Source organism: Serinus canaria, chromosome 5 (genome assembly GCF_022539315.1).
Source record: "Serinus canaria isolate serCan28SL12 chromosome 5, serCan2020, whole genome shotgun sequence".
Taxonomy (NCBI): domain Eukaryota; kingdom Metazoa; phylum Chordata; class Aves; order Passeriformes; family Fringillidae; genus Serinus; species Serinus canaria.
In genome coordinates, this window is record NC_066319.1 from 16164219 (window position 1) to 16186004 (window position 21786).

General features: G+C 44.0%; 2 protein-coding genes across 6 annotated transcripts in view; one reads left to right on the forward strand and one right to left on the reverse strand.

Annotated features, from left to right (window-relative positions):
* The window catches only part of MOB2 (MOB kinase activator 2), a 109100-nt gene extending 103720 nt beyond the window's left edge, over nt 1-5380 (forward strand). For all 3 annotated transcript variants that reach the window (XM_030240496.2, XM_018907834.3, XM_009102183.3), the window contains exons 4-5: nt 2630-2754; nt 4047-5380. In XM_030240496.2, coding sequence (XP_030096356.1) covers nt 2630-2754; nt 4047-4357 — 436 coding nt within the window. In that variant the 3' untranslated portion in view covers nt 4358-5380. The remainder of the gene's footprint in view (nt 1-2629; nt 2755-4046) is intronic.
* A 15413-nt stretch (nt 5381-20793) lies between these two features.
* Nucleotides 20794-21786, reverse strand: part of BRSK2 (BR serine/threonine kinase 2) — a 301256-nt gene continuing 300263 nt past the window's right edge. For 2 of the 3 annotated variants that reach the window (XM_009102182.4, XM_009102181.4), the window contains one exon: nt 20794-21121. In XM_009102182.4, coding sequence (XP_009100430.1) covers nt 20946-21121 — 176 coding nt within the window. In that variant the 3' untranslated portion in view covers nt 20794-20945. Of the gene's footprint in view, nt 21170-21786 lie in introns of all 3 variants that reach the window. The other variant, XM_009102179.4, reaches the window with a different exon arrangement.

Consider the following 21786-nt stretch of genomic DNA (forward strand, 5'->3'; position numbering starts at 1 on the left):
CTAGAGTGCTTAATTCAAATTTGTAAGTTTTATGTTTTCTTACATGTAAGTTCCCCCAGTTATACGATTTTACATGATGCCTCCTTTCTCTTTTCTGCCATCCAAACACTGCTTAGCCCCTGTGAAACCATCAAAGCTGTTCCAGCTGCTCACAAGCACTATACTCCTGCCTCTGGCTTTCTATCCTGCTTTCTTCATGTTGCCTGTTTTTTGGTATTTCTACCACGACTCTGTCTCTCCTTCCTTTCCAGGCAAAATTTCCAGTGTATATGCTTTTCCCTCCTTCCAAAAGCCTTTCTTGTATATTGGGATAAAATACATAGATATATTAAGATGCAGTATTGTGATTTCATTTGTGATTTCACATGTGTTATGTTATTCATTATTTGCATCACAGGCTTTTCTCTGGTAAACCCATAGTCATTTCTCCCTGGGATTTAGAACAGAGCTGCAGATTCCTCATACTCTCCATACTGGGGAGATTTAAATCTGCAGTTTTTGAAAAGTGCCCTTAAGTCTCATCCCCTTGTCCTTTCTGCTTCCCATCCATTCCCTAATATGGGACTGTGCTGTCACAGTGCCAGTGGTGGAATGCAATTAGGCTTCTGTGCCCAAGTGAGCCCTTGCATGGCCCCAGACTGCTCCTATCCTGTTCATGGAGATAACTCCAGTGTGGGTGGAAGCCATGTACCAGGTGCGAGATGTTCATGGCACGTCAGGGGCTCACTCCTCTCTTCCCCTGAGAGCTGGGAAATCTGTTCAACACCTGAAACATGAGGAAAACACATGACTCTAATCAACAGGACAGTCCTTGTAGTTATCCCCTTACTGTTAATGATTCTTCTGTTTAATTCCAGTTGTGCATATCAATTTCCTGATTTTCAAGGAAGGGCAGAAAGGCTAGGCAGTGGAATGCTAGAGCAGATTTATTCACTTATATGAGAATATAAGTGAACTTGTACAGTTGCCAGATTGTTTCTTTTGACTAAAATACAATTATCAACACTCAGTTTTGCACCTCTAAGGGCAGCTCTAAACTGTCCTTTCTGTCCTGCAGTTGAGGATTCCTGCAGCACGAGAGAACTGCTGGAGTACAACAGTGCAGCCTGCCTCTGCTCCTGGTGAAAAGCACTGTCTTAAGACCCAGAATAAGGCTGAATTGCCTGGGTCTGTTTCTCACTGCAGGAGAAGGCAAACAAGGTTGTGTTGGTGCACTACATTGTGTAATTCCTTAGAGGTGGATTGTTCAAAGGAAGTGAGCAGTGGTGAAGAGCACAGTCTGTGCCTAAGGGCCAAGGTGCTGGGTTTGGTGCCTGACATAGCTCTGAAAAGAACTTTTGACTCCTGCTGTTTTCACCCACTCACCTTTTTATGCAATTTTGCAGTCAGTCCTGTCTCTCTAGTAAAGGACAGTGACCAAATACTACATAGTGAAAAGAAGGTGAAAGAAAAATTCTAAAACCTTAATGTTTTCAGAACTACTTAGTAGTTGCCTTTCCTCTCCTAACTTGAACTCCTCTATTTATTTCTGCAGCTTCCTCTTGTTTTCATATGGCCCGGGGCATGAACTGTGAACAGTGTCATTGGGGAAGACCAGTAAAATGGATTTCTTACCAGCCCTGTCATGATATAGGACTGTGCCTTGAGCACACTTTCTGAAGAAAGTTCATAAACTGGAACTCAAGGCTTGTCTAATGTGACATAGGAATAAAAACTTAAAAAGTGTTTTCCTGAATTCTTTATCTGTAAAACATTTCTCACTCTCTGCCTAATCAAGTGGGTAGCTGCTCTCAGTAGGATTTAGAGATGCATTAATTAACCATTACTTTTTTTTACAAAGGAACAAACATTTAGTTGTTTTGTAGCCTTCAGATTGTCTGTCAGCTGAGGGATGGCTTCATTTAATCAAAATTATTATGGCTAACTGATTGAATTATGTTGCTTTTGAAGGGCTAGTATCTCCTCTTAAGATCCAACAGGAATATTCACTGGTGGCAGAATCACGTATAAATTCAGGTGTTTGGGGGACTCTGTAACTGTAACATAAGGAGCAGAATTCAAACACACACTGCTATGGATGTGCAGAAGGGGCCTGAAAACTTCCCCTGGGGCTGCGTTTTGGAACAGGATTTGGAACACCTGAAATCACTGCAAGTGCTGGAGAGCCCCAGGCTGGAAAAGGTGGTGTTCTGGAGCCACCGTCTGACTGTTTCACAGTATTGCACTACAGAACTAATTTATGCTCCCTCATGTTAAGCATCAGAAGTCCATCAGTTCGTCGCTGTGCAATGTTGTTGTCCCTTAAATATAGTTCAGTAATGCTTTCCTGTACACTTCTACAGACTGTATGTAAACCTGTCATGGATAGGGAATTATCACTCCCTCAACAGAACTCCTCCCCTTGCCGTCTTGTCAGCAGGACTTTGTGTGCTTGGTGCTGCCACCTGCACTCTGGCCTATACTGATAGGGAGAGACAAAATTGGCCAACACAAGTTCAAGTTCTTTGATGCAGAAAGAAGTGAATCTCTTCTGTAGCAGCTGTTGTTTTGGATTACTTGGACACAGCCCCTTGGAGGAGTAGCTGAGGAGCTGAGTGTGATGTGGTGACCCTGTCCCTTCTCTCCACAGACAGTACTACTGGTATGATGAGCGGGGAAAGAAGATCAAGTGCACTGCTCCTCAGTACGTTGACTTTGTCATGAGTTCGGTGCAGAAGCTAGTGACAGATGAGGATGTCTTTCCAACAAAATACGGTATGGCTGCTTCCTGGGGCTCTCTGGGGTGCTGTCAGTCGGGTGAAAGGTGACATTCATGTGTGTGAATAACAGACACCTTTCTCACTTTTGTCTGATGGGTTTTAGTTTGGTTTTTTTAATGTTTAGTTTTCCTTCTTTGTGTGTTTCTTTTGTAGTTTTGGTTGTTTGAGGTTTTTTTTAAGGAAGGTTATAACTTTGGTTGATTGTTGCAGTAAAAGAAGACTTACCCTCTTAGATGTGTGAACTAGGGTGAAAGTCTCACAAACCTGACCCCTTGGCCTATATCTCATCATCAGTACCCCATTTTCTTCTGACATTTTGAGATGATCTAGCCTGGATTTATAGAGTATAAAATTCTGAAAACATTTGTGTGTTCAATACAGTCTGTTGATAGCAAACTTCAACCTTTGTGTGGCTTTTATTATTTCCATTAGAGCCTCAATGCATTAAGACATGTGGGTAATAAATTGGATTGCAGCAATGTGGTTTGCTTTCTTTTCCCAAGGCTCTGCATTGTCTCTCAGATTGTTCACAGTCTCCTTTCCCATACAAAGATTAAATAAGAATGTGATTTTTAGAGCTGAAAAGCAATAGCAAAGTAATTTTAACTCAAATTTGTATCCTAACAAGATTGCTACATGCAATGCCTTTGGTTTAGGGGAAGAAAATAGAAACTTGAAGCTATTGTAGGTGGGCTTAATCAGAACTAAAAGCAGCTGGATTCATAAGCCACTTCAAGAGATAACTGGGAAACTAGGACATTACAATATAGAAAACATTAGGCTAGCAGCCTTTGCTTACAAGCAGCTTGATCTGAAAGCAGGTAGTTTCTTTCCCCTTTGATAGAATTTCAGTGTGTTCAAGGGAACACATTATATAAAGTTATGAACAAACTGCCATATACCACCAAGGCCCATGTACCTTGGCTTCCATTTTAGGATCTCTGAACTGGTGTTCCAGGGAAAACCCACTCCTGGACAAACTAGATAAGGACAGAGAAGAACCTCTCATTTTTACAGCCAGTAACTAAAAAGGTAGTGGCTTTAGAGAAGAACTACACTTGCTGCCTGATTTTTGAACTCTTAGGGTTTAAAATTTAACTTGAAATGAAAATGCGTAATACTGCCTTAGCCTTGTCCCCCAAATTCCTGTCAAGAGAGGGTGATATGACACAGGGTCCTCAGGTTGTTTGCTGTGTAAGGTGGGCTGGTTGCTCTTACCCAGATGCTGCTGCGGGGCTGACAGTGAGCAGCTGGTGCTATCATGGTGTTTCTGCATCTTTCTTTCAGGCAAGGAATTCCCAAACTCATTTGAGTCCCTAGTGAAGAAGATCTGCAAGTACCTGTTCCATGTGCTGGCCCATATCTACTCCTCACATTTTAAGGAGACTTTGGCACTGGAGCTGCACGGACATTTAAACACACTCTACACACACTTTATCCTATTCATCAGGGAGTTCAACCTCGTGGACCCTAAAGAGACCACCATCATGGATGACCTCACGGAGGTCCTCTGCAGCAGCAGCGGGAGCAGCAGTAACGGGAACGGCAACGGGAGCAGCAACAGCACAGGAGCACAGAACCACGTGAAAGAGAGATGAGCCCTCCTCCTGGACCCAAACTAACATTCTGAACAGTATAATCTATTGTGTGTATGTGTATGTATATGTTCAGATATACATACCGGCATATACAGTGATGAAAGCTGACCGCAGAGATGCTGCCACGCAGGACGCGCAGTCGTACGGGGCTGTACGGAGCTTTGGGTTCATGCGCCAGCCGGCGAGAAGTTGCACCAATTTTATTTTATTTTCTCTCCACTCCTCCTTTTACCTATTCAGATGGATGATGAGTGCTGTTTTTAGAGAAGAGCCAAGCTTGAGAGTGGGGCCACTCTTGGTTTTTTGTTTTGTTTTGGTTTTTTTTCTCCTTTTGTTTGGTTGGTTGGATTTCTATTTTTCTTTCTTTGGTCTTGAGTGGAAGCCCTTTGGTCTTTCTAGGATGGTGGTCCTGCCATTTAAAAAAGTATCTATTATATTATAATAAGTAACTTTTACTTTGAAGTGGCTTAAAATGCAGGTTTGTTTGGGGTTTTTTTTTGGGGGGTGGGGTTGGTTTTTTTGGTTTGGTTTTACATAGACTGCCCCTTACCCTGCCAAAAGCTCCCCCATTGAGTGCATCTTGCCCTTTGTTAGCTTGGAATGGGAAGAAACTCCTGGCTTGACTAGAGTAGCAACTAGGGGCTTGCTACATGTTGAAAGTGGGCAAGATTCTCCAGTTGTCCCATCTACTCGGTCACAAGGTGTGAACGTGCAAGAGGATCCACAAACCTTTCTGCTTATTGCTCCTACAACATATGTACTCTTTTCTCTGCTCCCCTGCCTCTTCTTTTCCCAGGCACACTTGCACAGGTAACAGGAGTAGGATCACTGCAGTCCAAAACCATGTGCAAGAGTCACCACCATTTGCTTTCCCTTGAACAGAGGCCCGGGGAAGGGGGGAGAAGGGTATACTGAGTCAGTCACCGCCTGTGCTAGAAAGATGGCTGTTGGCATAAAATTATATTGTTGGCTTATTTTAGTTCATCTGTTCTATAATAATAAAAACAAATCTATCAGCCACAAGCTTTGTTTTCATGTTTGCAGCGTCAGAAGTCACCAGTCCCCCACCCCTAGAGCCTCCTTTCCACCACTGAATGCTTATGGCCCTGCTGGCAGCCAGCTTTTTAAAGAATGGGTTGTTTTCTACCCTGTGATCTTACATTTATAAGGAATTCTTTGCTTTTCCCAGTAGCCCTAGGAACAGCCTCCCCAGGAAATACGAAGATAAGCACCTCTTAGAGAGGAGCAGGTTTCCTCTTTGTGCACACATCCATTCTGCACATGCAGTGGGTTCCTGGATAACTTGAAGCAAATAGTATACCACAGCATCTCTGGATACAGTATTGTATCAGTACTGTATCTGGACAGTGATATTCCTTTCTTTCCTTCAAGTTTCCACTGAATTCTTGCAGTCATTATTTCCACTTGGGGAAATGCCAGATTTTGCTTGTATTTGTTCTTCTGTCAAAGCTGTGACAATTGTTTGCTACTGGTTTTGGTCATTACCTGAGGCCTATGAATGATTAATAACTGACCTGGCATAAATCTGAGAAGGTTTTCCAGAATGAAGTCTGTACCTGTAGTAAAAGGTAGTAGAGAAGAAGGTAGGTAGAACAAGTGCAAAGAGATAAAAACAAAGGAAAAGCACAACCAAGGGGTGAAATTAAAAAAAAGAAAAACATAAACCAAAAAACAAAGCATGAGCAAGAAAGGACAAAAAAAGAAAGGAAAAAGCACAAGCAAGAAAAAAGCTTGTGAAGAAGAGTGCAATAGCAACAACAGATAATGACAAGTGTGCAAGTGAGAAAAAGACTAAATCATAAAAGTGACGTAAAGAAGAACAAAAAGGCATGAGTGAGCACAGGAGAAGGGAAGAACAGGAGTGAGGGCTGGGTGGAGGGATTGAAAACAACCTCAAAACTTGTGATGCCGGCCTTGTCCTGTATTGTTTGTTTCTGGATTGTGGATACCTCTCAGTGTCCTGCTCAGGTGAGTTGCTGTTAGAATAGTAGTCAGGAGCATTCCTTCCCCACCCTGTCCTCCTGCTGCAGCCTCCATGTCCAGACAAATATTCCCATTCAGTTCCCTGCACTAAAGTCTGGAGGGAAAAGCAGGGGTCAGCAGAAGGAATAGTGCCACTGGTAAGGCCCCTCTGCTGCTTGCCCTGAGAATAAAGTAGAATTGAAGAAACTGAGAACAAGAAACAGCCACTCAAACCCAAGTGACTTCTGATAATTCACAATCTTCCTGTAAAAATGCAGGAATGTATTTGCTAAATAATCATTTACAGCTGAAGCATTTGAGAAAGGTTTGACTTGAACAAGAGGCAGTTCAGCCCTGGAAAGACTTACCTGGCTCCAGCTCTTGAGTTTCCCATCACAACACGGTGATGTCCATGTTGAACAAAAGGGGGACTGTGCCTTAGCTTCCCATTGGAAAACTGGCAGAACCTCGTAGGAAGTCTGGGAACGCATGTGTTGGCTCCAAGCAGCAAACCATTCAGCTGCCAGGAGAGCAGTGCAGTCCCACACAGCAATCCAGCTGCCAGGAGAGCAGTGCAGTCCCACACAGCAATCCAGCTGCCAGGAGAGCAGTGCAGTCCCACACACCAATCCAGCTGCCAGGAGAGCAGTGCAGTCCCACAGTACCTCTGGAGGAGCCTGCTGCTGCTCATGGCAGCTGTCCCAGCTTCGCTCTGCAGGCATTTGCTGTTCCTGAAAACACGGGTGCTTCATCTGCCCGGGTAATCGCTTTATATTTTACAAGCAGTTAACAAGAACACAAATAATGAATCCTGTTGTAGTGTGGCCTGTCTTGTTGGGTTTAGCAGTGGGAATAAGGAAAACACTGAAATGGCGCCAACACCAATGTTCTTCTTGTCAGGACTAAATGTTACTGTAAAGCTCAGCCTGAAGGCATCCCAGGGTATTTCAGTGGTTACTGAATTACACTGTAGAAACTTCAGATACAGAAATGCCACTAAGCTTTCAGAGCTTGTCAGTGACGTCCTCCCATGCTTGGAACATGTTACCAATGCCCACACTGTGAGCACTGGGCCTGAATTTACCTGGGGCTAACAGGCTTAGGCCTTCTAACACTGATGAAATGATCATATTGTTACTTTAAATGTGCTTTGTAGATTGTTTAAAGTGCTGTCAGAACAACAGAGACAATTTAATTACCCTACATCCTGTGCCGCCCTATCCCTAAAGATCATGACAGACCATACCATGGTTTGACCAACCATGGTTGCTAATAAATACCACAGAAAACTTGCCTTTACACCTGCCAGTGCAAAATCCCTGACCGATTCCAGGCCTAAAACCACAGCAAAGCAAAAGGTGACACAGGGCTGAAGTCTTTCACTTAAACCCAGCAACTGTCCTGTGTGCATTTTGGGGCAACCTGTTCTTGACATTTGGTGCTCTGCAAACACAAGTGATGTGCAGAAGAGCTGAGGTTGCATAAGTTTATAGCATATATAAATTTATAGGGTGAATTTTTCAGGATATCAAGCTGAAACTTTCCCCTATTTTGTCATTATCCCTGAGGTTTTGAGGTGGTAGTATATGTAGGAAATCCAAGCCTCAGTGCCTATAAATAAAAACAGGAGGAAAATAATTTCTTTAACCATGCCATCTGGAGTAAACACCAGCAGGTAAGCAAGCTAGGCAAGGAGCAAAGTCAGCAACTTATGTGTCACAAATGCTACCTCTGGCCATTCAGGGAAGGGACACAGGAACAGTGCCACCACATCTTTTGCACAAACAGCCCGTGCAGCTTTAACCTCAAGGGAATGAGCTATGTAGAGATCAGAGGGGCAGCTTCACCCCAGCACTAAGAAAGTCCAATGGAATTTGAGTCAGGCATCTTCTACTTCAACCCAGCAAAATCAGAGCTACTCCCTTCTTCCTTGCCTATGAATTGCAGAAAGTTACAAGTGTCAGATCCCACAGAGCACAATCACTTTACATGTGAGTAACAACCTCTTAACCAAAAGCATTAAGACACTCAGCTGAGTTGAGTTGCTGAGATGATCTGAGGAAGGAGAAAGATGGCTCTGAGGTACCACCAGTTCTGGTCAAATCTGCATGCCAGGATGCTCCTGGAAGTGATGAGGGGCTAAAGATGCATGCTGCCAGGTAACAGTAAGCTCCTGCTCATCAGCAGGAGACTGCAGGACTGCCACAGAAACAAGCCGTCCCATAAAAGGACAAGCCAGCTTTATGAAGCCTGCTAAGCACGCTGATCTCATCAAAGCCACAGTTCACCCAACAAGCCTTTGCTCACATCCATTGTGGAACTTGTCCCAGCCAATCCTTAGCTCACCGTTTCAGCTGTTAACAGAAAGAACTCAAATCCAGAAATACTCTTCCATTATCTAAACTGCAGACAGAGGGGGAGGTTATTGTTTTGTTCTATTCAAACCTACTAAACAAATGACGGCAATGTTTATGCCTGTAGCACAAATGGCAACACCAGGCAGTTTAAATGTAGCTCTGTTGCCCAGTGGCTGTCAGTAGTCAGAGCACAGGGTCCAGTGTGGCTGAGTTATCAATGCTGCTGTGCCAGCACCAGTGCCTGAATGAACCCAGCACCTGAAGGATTTCAAGACCTGGTATCTTAACATGATAAGCTGCATGCAGTACAGCAAAATCTTTCCAAAGAAACTGATAATATAACATGAGAAAAACACCAAACAGCTGGCAGAAAACCCTCAGTGTCCTAATGGGGTCTCTGTTCTTTTCATGGACAGAACTGTTCTGGTCGTAACAGCTGACATGAACAATAAGACTTTTCAAAGCTAGGTTAGCATGTGATTTGGAGAAAACAGAAATTGTTGTGGCCAAGCACTCAGATGTGAGAACACTCAGAGAGCTTTGTCTAGCCAAAAAAAAAAAAAAAAAAAAAAAAAAAGAAAAGGAAAAAAAAAGCAGCGCTAGCTAAACTTGTTTTTATGTTGTCACCTGCTAATTATTTTCATTTTTTTCTAAAAAGGAGGCATTAAAATGCTCTGGCACTTTCTCACACACCACCAGTGCAGGTAGTTCACATTCTCTCACAAGGTGGTGCACGGTCCTTCTCATAAACCACCTCCTTCCTTCTCCTTTTAATGGTCTCTGGGATAATTCAAAAGAAAGAGTAGAAAGAGCCTGAGCTAGACAGGCTTTGTGCTCAGTGGAGAGCAGCCCTCTGCAACGTCGGCTCAGATATAGAAAGGGCAAAAGGCACCTCACAGAGGATTTCAGCTTCTGTGAAACCACTGCTTCAACCTGACTTCAGTAAGGCTTACAAGACACCTGCCCTGGAGCAAGTACTGCCCTCAAGGACTTGGAAAGGAAACCTAAACAGTGAAAACAAACATGTCTTGGGCACCAGCCACTAATTTATCTCCCACTGTGAACCAATGGAGTAATCCCGTGTTCCCTCCAGCTCCTGCACTGGGCTTTAATGCCAGTGCAGGAGCTGGAGGTGAATCCCCAGTCTGGGAAAGAAAAGAAAGGCTGCACAGCTCTCCAGCACCACTCCAGGACTCATCCAAGCCTGCCCGGACACACAGTGGTTACAGAGTCCTGTTCTGATTCTTTGTGTGTGTGTGTGCTGAATTCCTTTAGGAAAGGCCTTTACTTGACAGCCCTAATTCCAAGTAGATGAAATTTCCTAAATTACTTGTTTCTGCCCTCTGAATTGCACTTGACAAAGTATCAAACACAAAAACCTGATTTCCATAGGATTAATTCTCAAAATCATTTCAAGGAATATTCTTTCTGTTCCTTAGCATCAAAACTTAGGTAGAAGAGCTACCTCTCTCATGTCAAATCTGGTAGACAATGAAATAGGTCTTAACACAGAATTAATCCCACTAAACAATTTACTTTTATTCATAAGGACAACCGTGTGCTTGGCTCTATTTAAAAAGGTAATCCAGAACAGGAAAGTGACATTGGATAACCCAATATATTTACCTGAAATCTATGTGAAACATGTAACAGAAAGAATTCTGTCCTTTTCAACCAGGTTTACTGACACTCAGTAATTTAGGAAGGTTAATTTGAATCCTTGTGTCTATAAAACCTGTCTTAGCAGGAGCAAATACAAGAAGCAGAAGACAAATTGTGGCTGAAGACCAGCTATACCCATTACAGCAGAACTGTGAAAACTTCAGCTACTTTAAGAACATTTTTTGAGAGAGCACAAATAATAATACACATATTTGAATCATCTTACCAGTTTAAAATTTATTTAAGCTGGTTTGAGCAAAATCTACAGAGCAGGTGCTGTGATGTCATCAGACCATCGCACACCCAGCATGTGAGGATGGGCAGTTCTGAGCAATATTAAAACAAGATGTGCACCAAGACCTTATAACACCACTGGTGATTCATCGTTATACCAGTGATATGGTCTGCAGAAGATCAAAAAGATTTTTTTCCCCCCTCATTTCACTCCCAGAGGATGACATTAGGAAGTGGATAGCAGGAAGGTAGTCAGGCACTACAAGCCAGCATTTGTCAGCATCCTGCTGCCGAGCAGAAATTTCAGTTTGAAGCCAAGAGACTTGGGAAGAATCTCCACACAATCTGTAGGGCAAATGAAAGCAAACACACAGTTCCCAGCTGGACAGGTAAAGCTCCTTCCACAGGAGATTTTCAACTACAAAGCCACTACTGGAGTTCAAGGCTTAAGGCAGATCAGTTCAAGCTCACACAAAGTCAGCACTGAGGCACCAGAAGACTGCAAGGTGCCACCTGAATCCCAAAGCCTGGTCCCAAGCAATTCTGTGCAGCACAGACATCCAGGACACGTTTGTATCCCGCCTTCCCACCTTTCTTCTGCCTGCATCAAAGCAGTACACTGAATTTAGTAACAAGATACCAAGCCTGTGAATGAAGTTAATCTTGTGGTGTAACCGCTGCTGAAATGTGAAAGCACAACAAATACTCCAATCCATCAAGGAATTATGATTGGATTAGAAGCCCTCTGTGTTCCATCATAATCTCCCTGATGAAGGCCAAAAGCAAAACTACATCTGGTGAAGAGAGATTAAAGCCCCCATTAGAACTGTTTAATTATCTGCTATTACTGGATTAACATTCATTTCTGATCCAGGTGCTTCTCAGATAAAGAGCTCAGGTGCTACATAACGGCGCTGCTTTATTTTACAGTGAAAGTTTTCTGGCCCAAGAACTGAAAACATGGGTTCTTTTTAAAGCCAGGGGTCAAAAAATAAATTAAGCTTAAGCAAGACTCCATCTGCCTGTCCCTTTTTCTTGCCTACCCCAAATTTTTGAGGGGCAGCCAGGAAGACAGGTAGGCGTTTTGATTCAATCAGAAAGTTTTCACAAGTTTTCCAGGAACAAGCAAGTATTGGAAGGGGAGAAAGAGCCTGTAAATGAACCCCTAAGTTCCCAAGTAAGGAAAGAATTGCAGCCTGTGCTCCCATGTTACTTGATGTCAAAGAACCCTCATAAGAACAGATGCTCATTAAAGTCCCCACAGGCAAAGGGACAGAGAGCTCAGAATCACCCACAAATCACAAATTGTGTCACTCTGGTTTCCAAAAGGTGGGCACTTGTTTTGCTGCTTGCAGAGCTGGGACAGCCTGCATGACCCAGAGTTCCTCTGCAGTCTGTCAGCTGGCAGATACTACACTGGATCTTGGTGCTATCCCACAAGAAAGACAATAAATGCCCAAACATTTCCTTTCATTAACAAAGATATAAATGTAGCTTTTGTATCTGAAAAGAGCTCAAGTGATGTGCTGAGAAATTAAAGATCCTGTCTTTGGGAACATGTCCCTGTGGAGGTTTGCAGACCTGGTCACTGGAATGTGCTGTTGCCAGGTTAAGATCTGGATTAGAATTTCAGCCCAAGCTACTGAGTTCCTTTGAGAGAATCACTGAATTGCTCTTCATCTCAGTTCCTAAAGCTGTATGTCATGGACAACAGGTACCTCTTGTCCTTTTCCTTGTCTGTCACACTTACATGGGGAAAGCTTGTCCCTCACTGCAGGTACCAGAGCACACTCTTGGTTTTTGTGTGCTATTGAAACCCACCTCAGTAATGTGCCACAGCACTGATCTGTCCAGGCTGCTGTGGCAGTGGGCTCTCCTTGACCTTTCCCTTTGAGCAGGACAGGGCTGTGTCTGGTCCTTCCCCTTCTGCAGACTTGGAGCTTTAGCTGTGACCCTGTCACACTACATCATGTCTCTGCAAAGCTACATGGAAGCTACATGGAAGCTACACAGGCTGGAGAGAGGCATATCCACCCCTCTCTCTCCTCCTCTCCTGTCTCTGACAGCTGGCACATAATACAGCTTGTAAGTCTTGGGAAGCAAAGAGAAAAAGCCAGTGTCTTTGCTGCCCTGTCCTCTCTGAGGAAGGGCCTGTGCTCTAGACATTGTTCTCCATGCCAGATAATCAGCAGGGCATTGTACAAGGCCCAGGACCAAACCTCTGTAGCACAACTGCCTCATCACCTCACATAGCATGTAGAGGGTGACACCACATTTCTGTCTCTCTGCAGGATTTTTGCACACTACAAAATGTTTCTCCACCTCTCTCCTGTGGAAAGCAGAGCAGCAGCAGCAGAACAGGCAGACTGGGAATTTTATGGTCGTGCAAAATCAAAGCAAAACAGACAGTTTGTGCTTCCAAGTGACACCACAGCACTTGGTTCTACCCATTGCCACTCACACCTCGAGGGCTGTGGTAAAGCTGTTGGGTTAAACTGGCCAGTGTCGCTCTGTGTGTTCTGGCTGACTGTCCCTCCCCCCCGAGAGATGGAGCAGGAAAATGCAAGCAGGAACTGCACACTAACACAGTCTGGGGACAATGAACCAGAGACCAAGCTCAGCTACAGATGTGGCTCAGCAAGTGGTGAGCCCTTCCCATTACAGGACAATGCACGTTAAGGTGACAAAAGCTCTTTGTTCCCCTTTCCTAAATGAGATCCTTTGGCAGCAGTTCTCCTCATTCTGCCTAACATTCTGCCAGGCTCTCCTCTTTCAAGCCTTTTGCTAAAGCAAATTTGCAGTGCAACTCCACTGAAACTGAACATCAGGGTTGTATCTGCTTTCACACCTCTGTATGAACCCACTGGCCACACACTTCCAAACATATCTGGCAGAACAGCTTTCAGAATGATATATTTTTAAAGTAAATGGCTGCAGCTAGCCCTTGTTTGGGTCACTAACCAAAAACAAGCCCCACAGGCTAGCAACAGATAACAGCTAGTGCATCAAACTCAATTAAAACTGCACATAGCCAGGACCAGAGTTTAGTCCCAAGGCCTTTTTTTAAGCTCCTCTGTAAACACAAAGCTCTACCTACTCCATATCCATTTTTGTCCTTATTGTTCAACTTGGTGCTAAAACTTAAGGCTCTTGGGCAGAGATAACAACTTCCTACACTGCAGTTATGCACAAGAGTTTAGATCAGAACCCTCTGTGAACTGGAGCTCATGAGCATTCCCATAAAGTGAAGAGAGGTCTCAGCCAGGGTTACAGCTGTTACCTAGTCCTACAAATAGGACTTTTGTTGTGCTTTTTGAACAAATGTGGCTTTTCACATATCACCAAAGCGTCCCTAATGAATGTAGCTCCAATACAGTTCCTAATACATCCTTGCACCTAATTTTGAGCAGCACAATTCAATAAACCAGACCAGAAGTACTGAAGTAATTTGCTCCAGACAGGAGAGAAATCAGTACCCCAACTGTGAATCTCATAAATAACAAGACTTGACCAAGGCAATTGTTACAAACAACACAACCCTGAAATCTAACTCCAGGGTGAGTCAGGACTGCCTTGTTTCAGCTTGTTTCATCCACTCTGAAATCTGATTTTCCTTTGAGAACAAGGATGTCCCACAGAGGAACTATCCAGAACAGACACTGCCATTTGAAGCTGCTGCCTCCATGTGAATGCTTTTCAAGAGCCTATGAGGCCTTACAGTAAACACAGCTGCTTTTTCTAACAGTTCTTCTAGAACCTAGAAGTGCTTCCTATACCAAGACTTGCTACTTCCCTAGACCTGTTTTCATTCTCTTCTAGACAACGCCAGGAGAAATGTGTCCCATTTCCAGGGCTGGGCCAGTACTGCCTTCCAGACCCAGGAATGTCCATAGAAGAGAGAACACTTTGCAGAAGTGTTCAACAAAGAGCAGGTACATGAGAAGCTGTGGAGCAGAGAAATACATTCTTCTCCCAGGCAGCTGTTTCTGGAACACTCTACCCAGAGATGCTGGGCAGTGCCCACCTTGGGGGCATGGAGAGCCAGAGGGGCCCAGCAGTGAGCAGCCTGTTCTCTGCACGTCCCTTCCAGCCTCGCTTGCGGACCCCTTTGTGATCCACAGGCGGGCAGACCTCTTTGCCCGGGCAGAGGTCGCTGGCTACACCCAAAACACCCACCCTGGCTGCAAGCAAACACTTCCTTCTCCTAATGCCGTTGATGAAAGCTCGTGTCTTCCCTGACCTTGAAGCTGTGTTATCTCCTTTGGCTGCCAGAAGGCGATAATAGCTCCCGACAATGGCAGGAGTCAGCGCTGAGCCGGTGGAACAGGAAATCCCATTTCTCAAGCTCTTCAAAGCCTGCCTGGCACAGTTTCTCTCAGCAGCACTCAGTGAGATTACAGCACTAAAAATAAACCCCACAATAAATCGTGCATTTAGAAGAAGAAAGGACTTGCCCTCAATGTGGGTTTCCCTTCCACTTGTGGCCTCAAGTATCCCCAGACAGTTGAACTACTATGGTTTTGTTCTCCAAATTAAGCAGGAGTTGCAGCTGTTGAAGTGGTTTTAAATAAAATAAGATTAAAGGGTACAACAAAGAACTAAGATACTTTCCAGTTTTTAGACAAGTCTCTCTCTTGCCTCCCTGTTGTTTTCTATAATAAGAAACTCAGAGCTAAATCTCTTCCTCACCAAAACACTCTGCCCTTCTAAGAGGAGCTCACATACAATGGGTTGTATATAGCTCAAATGAAGCAAAGGTAGGGGGACCTGCAGACTTCCCTACAGAACACACTATCCCTGTGGGCATTCTGCTGCGGAATTTCAGAAAATGTCTGAGCCTGACAGGTTAAACTCACTGTCTGAATCAGCGGGAAGGAAGGCATACCTTGTAACAGAGGACACAGAATTAGCACTACCTGGAAGCCTCACACAGTTTCTTTGTCTTTACAAACGCTGTTTTTGCCTATGCCGAGTGAGAGCCATTAAAGCTCAGTCATTTGTGTCCCATCATTTCCATTAAAGCCAGCCTGACTACTGGGAAATTGTCACGAATTGTTTGCAAAGCCTGGACAATTTGCATTAGGGCTCTCCAACACGATCAACCTCTTTCTCAGCCCCCAGACTGACACGTGGCAATGAGATTTACCCTCCTCACTATGGGCTCAGTTGCTAATTTGATGTATATACACCATTATTGCTTTATATAGCATGTGTCAGATACTGACTCAATTAAAAAAACGTTCACCTTAAGCACAAACACATTTTTCAGGTACACGTGTCTAAACTTACATCAACTTACAAAACAGACAAATAGAGAATGACAACTGGAGTATTACACACTTGTCTTGTCTTCAGTTTACTCCTGGAAGGTCCTACACTGCATTGCTTCACCCAGAGGAAATCAGACAGACGAACTTCAAACACAGGAAGTTTTTTAGCTACTGAGTCCAAAGAGGTAAGCTCTCCAAGAGAACCAAAGAGCTACAGAGCTCAAAACCTCAGCCAATGAAGTGCAGGTGGCACAGCTCCCAGCATCTCATCAGCCATCACCTGGAATGGGCTTTGGATGAGGACAGTAGCCCCCACCTGGCAGCAGAGACAATCCAACTACCTCAGTCACAGAGGCAGACCAAAATCCCCAGCTACATTTACTACTTGATTTCAGATTTAAGGTATAAAATAAGAATGGTGTTTTGTGAACAACAGTTTAAATAGAAACTCAGTTTGGACAGAAGCACAGCCCCTCCTATGCACTACAAATATGACACCACGTAGCAAGTGACTGTGTCAGAACATGGCCAAACAGAAAGGCAGAATAAATGTGGGCAGGCCAAAGCATGAGGTCCTCGACTTTGCAAAATTGTTCTTTTCTTCTTAAAGCTTTTGAAGACCATAATTTGCAGTACTGGGGATGCTAATTGTGCATAGTACTGGAGACATGAACAGATCATAGAAGTTCATGAACACTGCTGAAAAGAGTAGAGAGAGTGAAACAGAAAAAGAAGCAGCATACACCTGCTGCCACAGTGCTTAAATCCCATTTCCCTTACACTGCAGCCCAGCACATCCTTGTACTTACTGAGATGCAAATGATATACAGCTCCTTCCCAGTTCTGGGTTTCCAGCACTACAGAGACCAAATCCTGCAGCACTTGTGATTCTCCTCATCTTTCCACCTTTGTCAGCTCCTTCACTCCCCTCCAGTTTTAGCAGACCAGTGAAACGCCCAAAGACCCTATAAACATGCTGGCTTTTTCCTAGATGAGACTATATTTTGTATGGATGCTGCTTTGGTGCTGCCAGGCAGGGCAGAGGCTCCCCAGCCACCCTCACCTCACCAGAGCATCCCTGAGGCCGAGGCAGCACCACAGAACCTTCCAGAAGGTCTCCCCCTGCTCTCCCTCCATGGCGGGCCGTGCTTGCCCCTCACGGGATCGTGGTGGGAAACCCTGGCTGGCCCGAGCAGGGCAGCTCTGGAGAGGGCACAGGAGAGGGGACACGAGGGGGACATGTCTGGAGCTGGCGGGGCTGTGGTGAGCACCAGGCCAGGCGTGCCCAGGGCCAGCGCTGCAGCCCTGCTGTGAGGCCGGGCCTGCCACGCTCCCCAGCCCTGTGGGAAGCACCAGCCTGGGGCAGAGGCCAGGAGGGGAACTGCTGGGTGCAGTGACAAACCCAGAGAAAGGGCACGGAGAGAGAGCTGTGACAGGCCAGCAGCCACACGGGCTGCCCAAGCAACCAGCAACAAACCCCGGACCCACACGTGCCAGGGACGTACCTGAGGAGATTTTTCAAATGTGTGTGACTGTTTCAGGCAGGGAGATGCGGCAATCCTTCCTACAGCTAAATCTGGAAGCAACGCCAGAAGCTCAGGTTAGAGAGGAGAACAATCACAAGCAGCCGCAGCTTTTGGTACAGTGGTTTCCGTCCAGAGCAGGCCTCGGTGGGGGTGAGATTGCTCTGAAATTTGGATTAAGCTTTTGGAAGGCGTTACTGTGGAAAGGCAGGCCTAGAGGGCTGAGCTGTCCTTGCTCCTCGGGCCCTGGTGTTAGTTCCACGGCCAGGAGGACGCTCCCTTCCTTCAGCTGCCATCTTCAGCTCCTGCAGGGCAGAGGCCATGCCACCGTACTCACCAGCTCTGGCACCGGCCAGGAGCTTGTTTTCACAGACATAAACAGGACACTCAACAGCTGGTATCTTTACTGAATGAATTTATTGGTTTTTGAACTAAAGTTGCTCACAGTTATTTAACAAGGGATACATCAGATTTTTTTTGTCCATTTCAAACCATTAAATAATGTCAGTTTGTGTCTGTATATGTGTGTGTGCGCGAGTGTGTGTCTTCAAAGTACAAAATAGGAAGGATAACAAGAGGTATTGCTTTCATTTATTCTTATATCTTGTGTAAGTAATCCCCTTCCTGCTTGTACCACATGGGTTTTGCTGATATAGGTATTTTTAAATTATTATTATTATCTTGTATTGAAATCCCAGCCTTTTGTAGAGGTACAATGTAACAGAAGCATCAAAATCTATACACAAGGGAAGAGAAAAGAGGGAAAAGAAGGACGGGGGTGATGGGAGGGGAGCTCGGAGGAGAAGTAGAGAGAGGGCAGAGGCAGGAAAGACAACGAAAGCAAAAGAGACTAATTTACAGCAATGTCATGCAATTAAAACTGCCCCCCTCTCCTGCACCCTTGCCTCCCCCCCTCCCCAGCCATCACCCCCTGGTGTCTGACATGCACACAGCAATACGAGAGAGAAAAGTTTAAGAATAGGGAAAATAAATAAATAAATAAATAAAGCAAAAAAATTAAAATAAATCCCTCCCATTTGGGGGAATGGGGAAACAGGGCAGAAGTCAAAGGTCTTTGCCCCAGTTGTGTCTTTAAAAATTCTTTTTAATCTTCAAACCTATGTACAAGTAAAACTGGTCCAAGAAGGGGAAAAATGATTAAAAAAACCAACAACGACAACAACAACAAAAAAGAACTCATCCAACATTATCATTAAAAAAAAAAAATCTTGCGATACAACATACACCCATAGGAACCCAACGAGCAGCAATCGAAGGTCATAAAAGAGCTGAACACTAATGCTAAGCCTACATTCTTAAAATCTCAGTCAAGAAATACTTCTCACTGTGTTTTGTCTTCCACATGTAAAACCACATTTTTTTGTTTGTTTAACCTTTGAGCTTGGGCCAGAATAAGTTACACTTGGTCACATAACTCTTGAGGAGGAGGAAAAAAGGTGGCAATTCTTCTTTCTCAAAGTCACAAAATGAACACTTACAAGGTTTCTGTGTCTTTTTTCCCCCTCCTCTGCAAAATAAATAAGAATCAATGTTGCCTCTACACAGTTATTAAACAGAAGATATATCTAACAGCTTATTTTTTAAATATATATATATGTATATATAAATAACCAAGACCTAATAACTGAAACACAAAAAAAAGGTCCCCATCCACCCAATCCCACCCTCCTCCCTTTCAAAAGAAAAAAAAAAAGAAAAACAAAACCAAAACAAAAACTTTATAAAAATATCTTGCAGTAAATTTTAAAGTTTACAGTAGCTTCGTGATTAAGTCTCCCATTGCCCTGACTCCACCTTGTCTTGCTCTGATGAACCAAGTGCCAGTGATTTTGCACACACACACACATACACACAGAGGAAATAAAACCCAATATAAGTCTCTTTTCTTCCTCCTCTTCATCTTCTTTTTTTTTCTTTTTTTTTTTCTTTTTTCCTTTTTTTTTAAGAAAAAAACCATCCAAGCCAACAAATGAAACTGGTAACTTAAAGAAATAATAATACTGATATCAATGCAGCACTAGCAACACAACAATTGCCTCTAAATGCAGGGTGTGGTGGAGGATCCAGCTGGTTGAAGAAGGTCCCAGCGCGGTGGCACAGTGGCAGGGAGTTGACAGGTGGGGAGGAAGGTGTCGAAGGAGGAGCAGCAGTAGCAGCAGTGGCAACTGTGCCTGGTGATGGGAGAGACAGTCCTTGGCAGATTCTTGTCCCTCTTCTTTGCTACCAGAAGTTGCCTTTTCCCTAAGTTTTAATGTTTTGTTTGTATGTGTTTATTCATTGAACCCCCTCTCCCTCCTATGTTTACTCCTTTCCCCTTCCAGCAGGTTAAAAAGCAAAATGATACAGTATAAAAAAACCAATTAGTTTGTGTGTGTGTATATATATATATGTATGTATGTATATTTATACATAAATATACACACATATATACATGTATATATAAAAAAAGGGGGCAAAAGAAAAGGAAAAGGTGGTGGGGAGAAAAAAAAAAAAAGATAAGAAAATCCCGTGATGAAGCTCCCCAATATTGTCTTGGTTCAACGCTTAGTTTTGAGTTGCTCCTGGCTGGTTTCTGATGAGAACGCGCTCTGGATTCATGGAACACCTCGCTCCCACTACACCCGTCTCCTTCCCCACACCCTCCCTCTCCGGGCTGCCATCACCTGCGCGGACAGAAGTTGCCAAGGGTAAATAATTCACTCCAACAATCTGCAACCTCCTTTGAGCCCAGACTCTGCAATCCCATAACTGAGCAGATCTCTTGTGGAGCACCAAAAAAGAAAAAGAGAGGGGAGGAAAAAAAACCAGGCGTGCACTGGGGAGGTGACTGGGGAGAAGTGGGGGAGAAGCCCACTTCCAGAAGGGAGAGGGGAGGCTGGGAACCTCAAACAGGACTGGTCCTTGGACAGTCTACATCGGTTGCCTTCCGTCAACAAGTGTCCGCAGAGCACAGAAGGTGAAGCCGTGGCTGACATGTTAACTTTTCGGGATAATTCCTGGTAGCAGAGCGGAAACAAGTGGTGTCGTCAGAAACACAGAGAGAGCATGAACAGAACAAGAAACAAAACAAAAGAAAACAAAACAAACCCAAAAAAAAAAAATCAAAAAAGAAAAAACCAAAAAATCAGGAAGGAGAAAAAAAGCAAAACATTCAAAAAAAGGGAGGAAAAAAAAAAACAATCGGAAAAAACACAACCCAAGATCTGGTGAACTGGGTTTGTCATCTGTGCTACCTTTTCTTTTCTTTCTTTTCTTTTCATTCTTTCATTCGTTTGTTTTTGTGTTTGTTTCTGAGATATATATTATATATCATATATAAATATATATATGTATATATATACAGTCATTCCTTCATACAAAATTTGTCTATAGACAGTTTTGTACTGTTGTGGCAAGGTATATACATCCTTCTAGTTTAGAGGCTAGCTTGCTAAGGAATATTCTTTCATTCTTTCTTGCTTTTTTTCTTTTTGTTTTGTTCTGTTTCCTTTTTTTTTTTTTTTTTTCCTCTAAGTTATTTAATTTTTTATGTGTTTATTTAAGGTTGGTCTTGTAGGCCGACTGATGAGACCATCTTTGCCTTGTCTTTGCCAGCAGGGTACTTATTGTCTCCTCTAGACCCATAGTCATTAGAACCGGAATCGCTCCGCTTGCTGTTTGCGCTATGCTTGGTTGGCGTGCCGGGGGGATGGCTCACCTGCCCGTTCTTCTCGTCTGAAAAAAGTTGTTTAATTACGTCAAAGAAGTTACTCAATGGGCTGCCTGGGTACACAAAACAGAGGAGACAAAAAAAGAAAGAAAGAAGGAAAAAAAAAAACAAGAGGGAAAGAGAGAGAAAAAGAGAAGAGAAAGAGAGAGAACAAACAAACAAATGAACAATGGGGTTTTTAACGAGAAGAACATGATGAGGAGATCCAGAGCCACGTGCGTGGGGGTGTGTGGGGGATGAAGACAATGAGCAGGAAGAGGAAGAGTGTTTAGGATGGGACACCTACAGAAATAAAGAACCTGGGAGCATAAAGCACCTAGGGGGAAGCTCCTAGTTTTTTCCTGAGTGGGGAAGCATTGCTGTCTCACCTGGCAGGAGGACACAGTACCACATGACTGAAATAAGTCATTCCATTACTAGGATTTACTTGGCCATTCCACATGGAAATGTCAGTGACTCTAATGCTGGACACAGGCAAATCCCATCCTACTCCTGCTGTTACAAACACAGGCTATTTCCATGTGGCTGCCCATTGATGCTTTACTTTGCAGCCTTGCTAAGCTCTCTGTCTACACCAGACATCAGGCTTTCCTTGCTTGCATTTTATTTAGTTCTGAGTTTCTCCTTGCCGCCCTGTTATGACTAAGCCTGAAACACCCGCGTGGTCCCA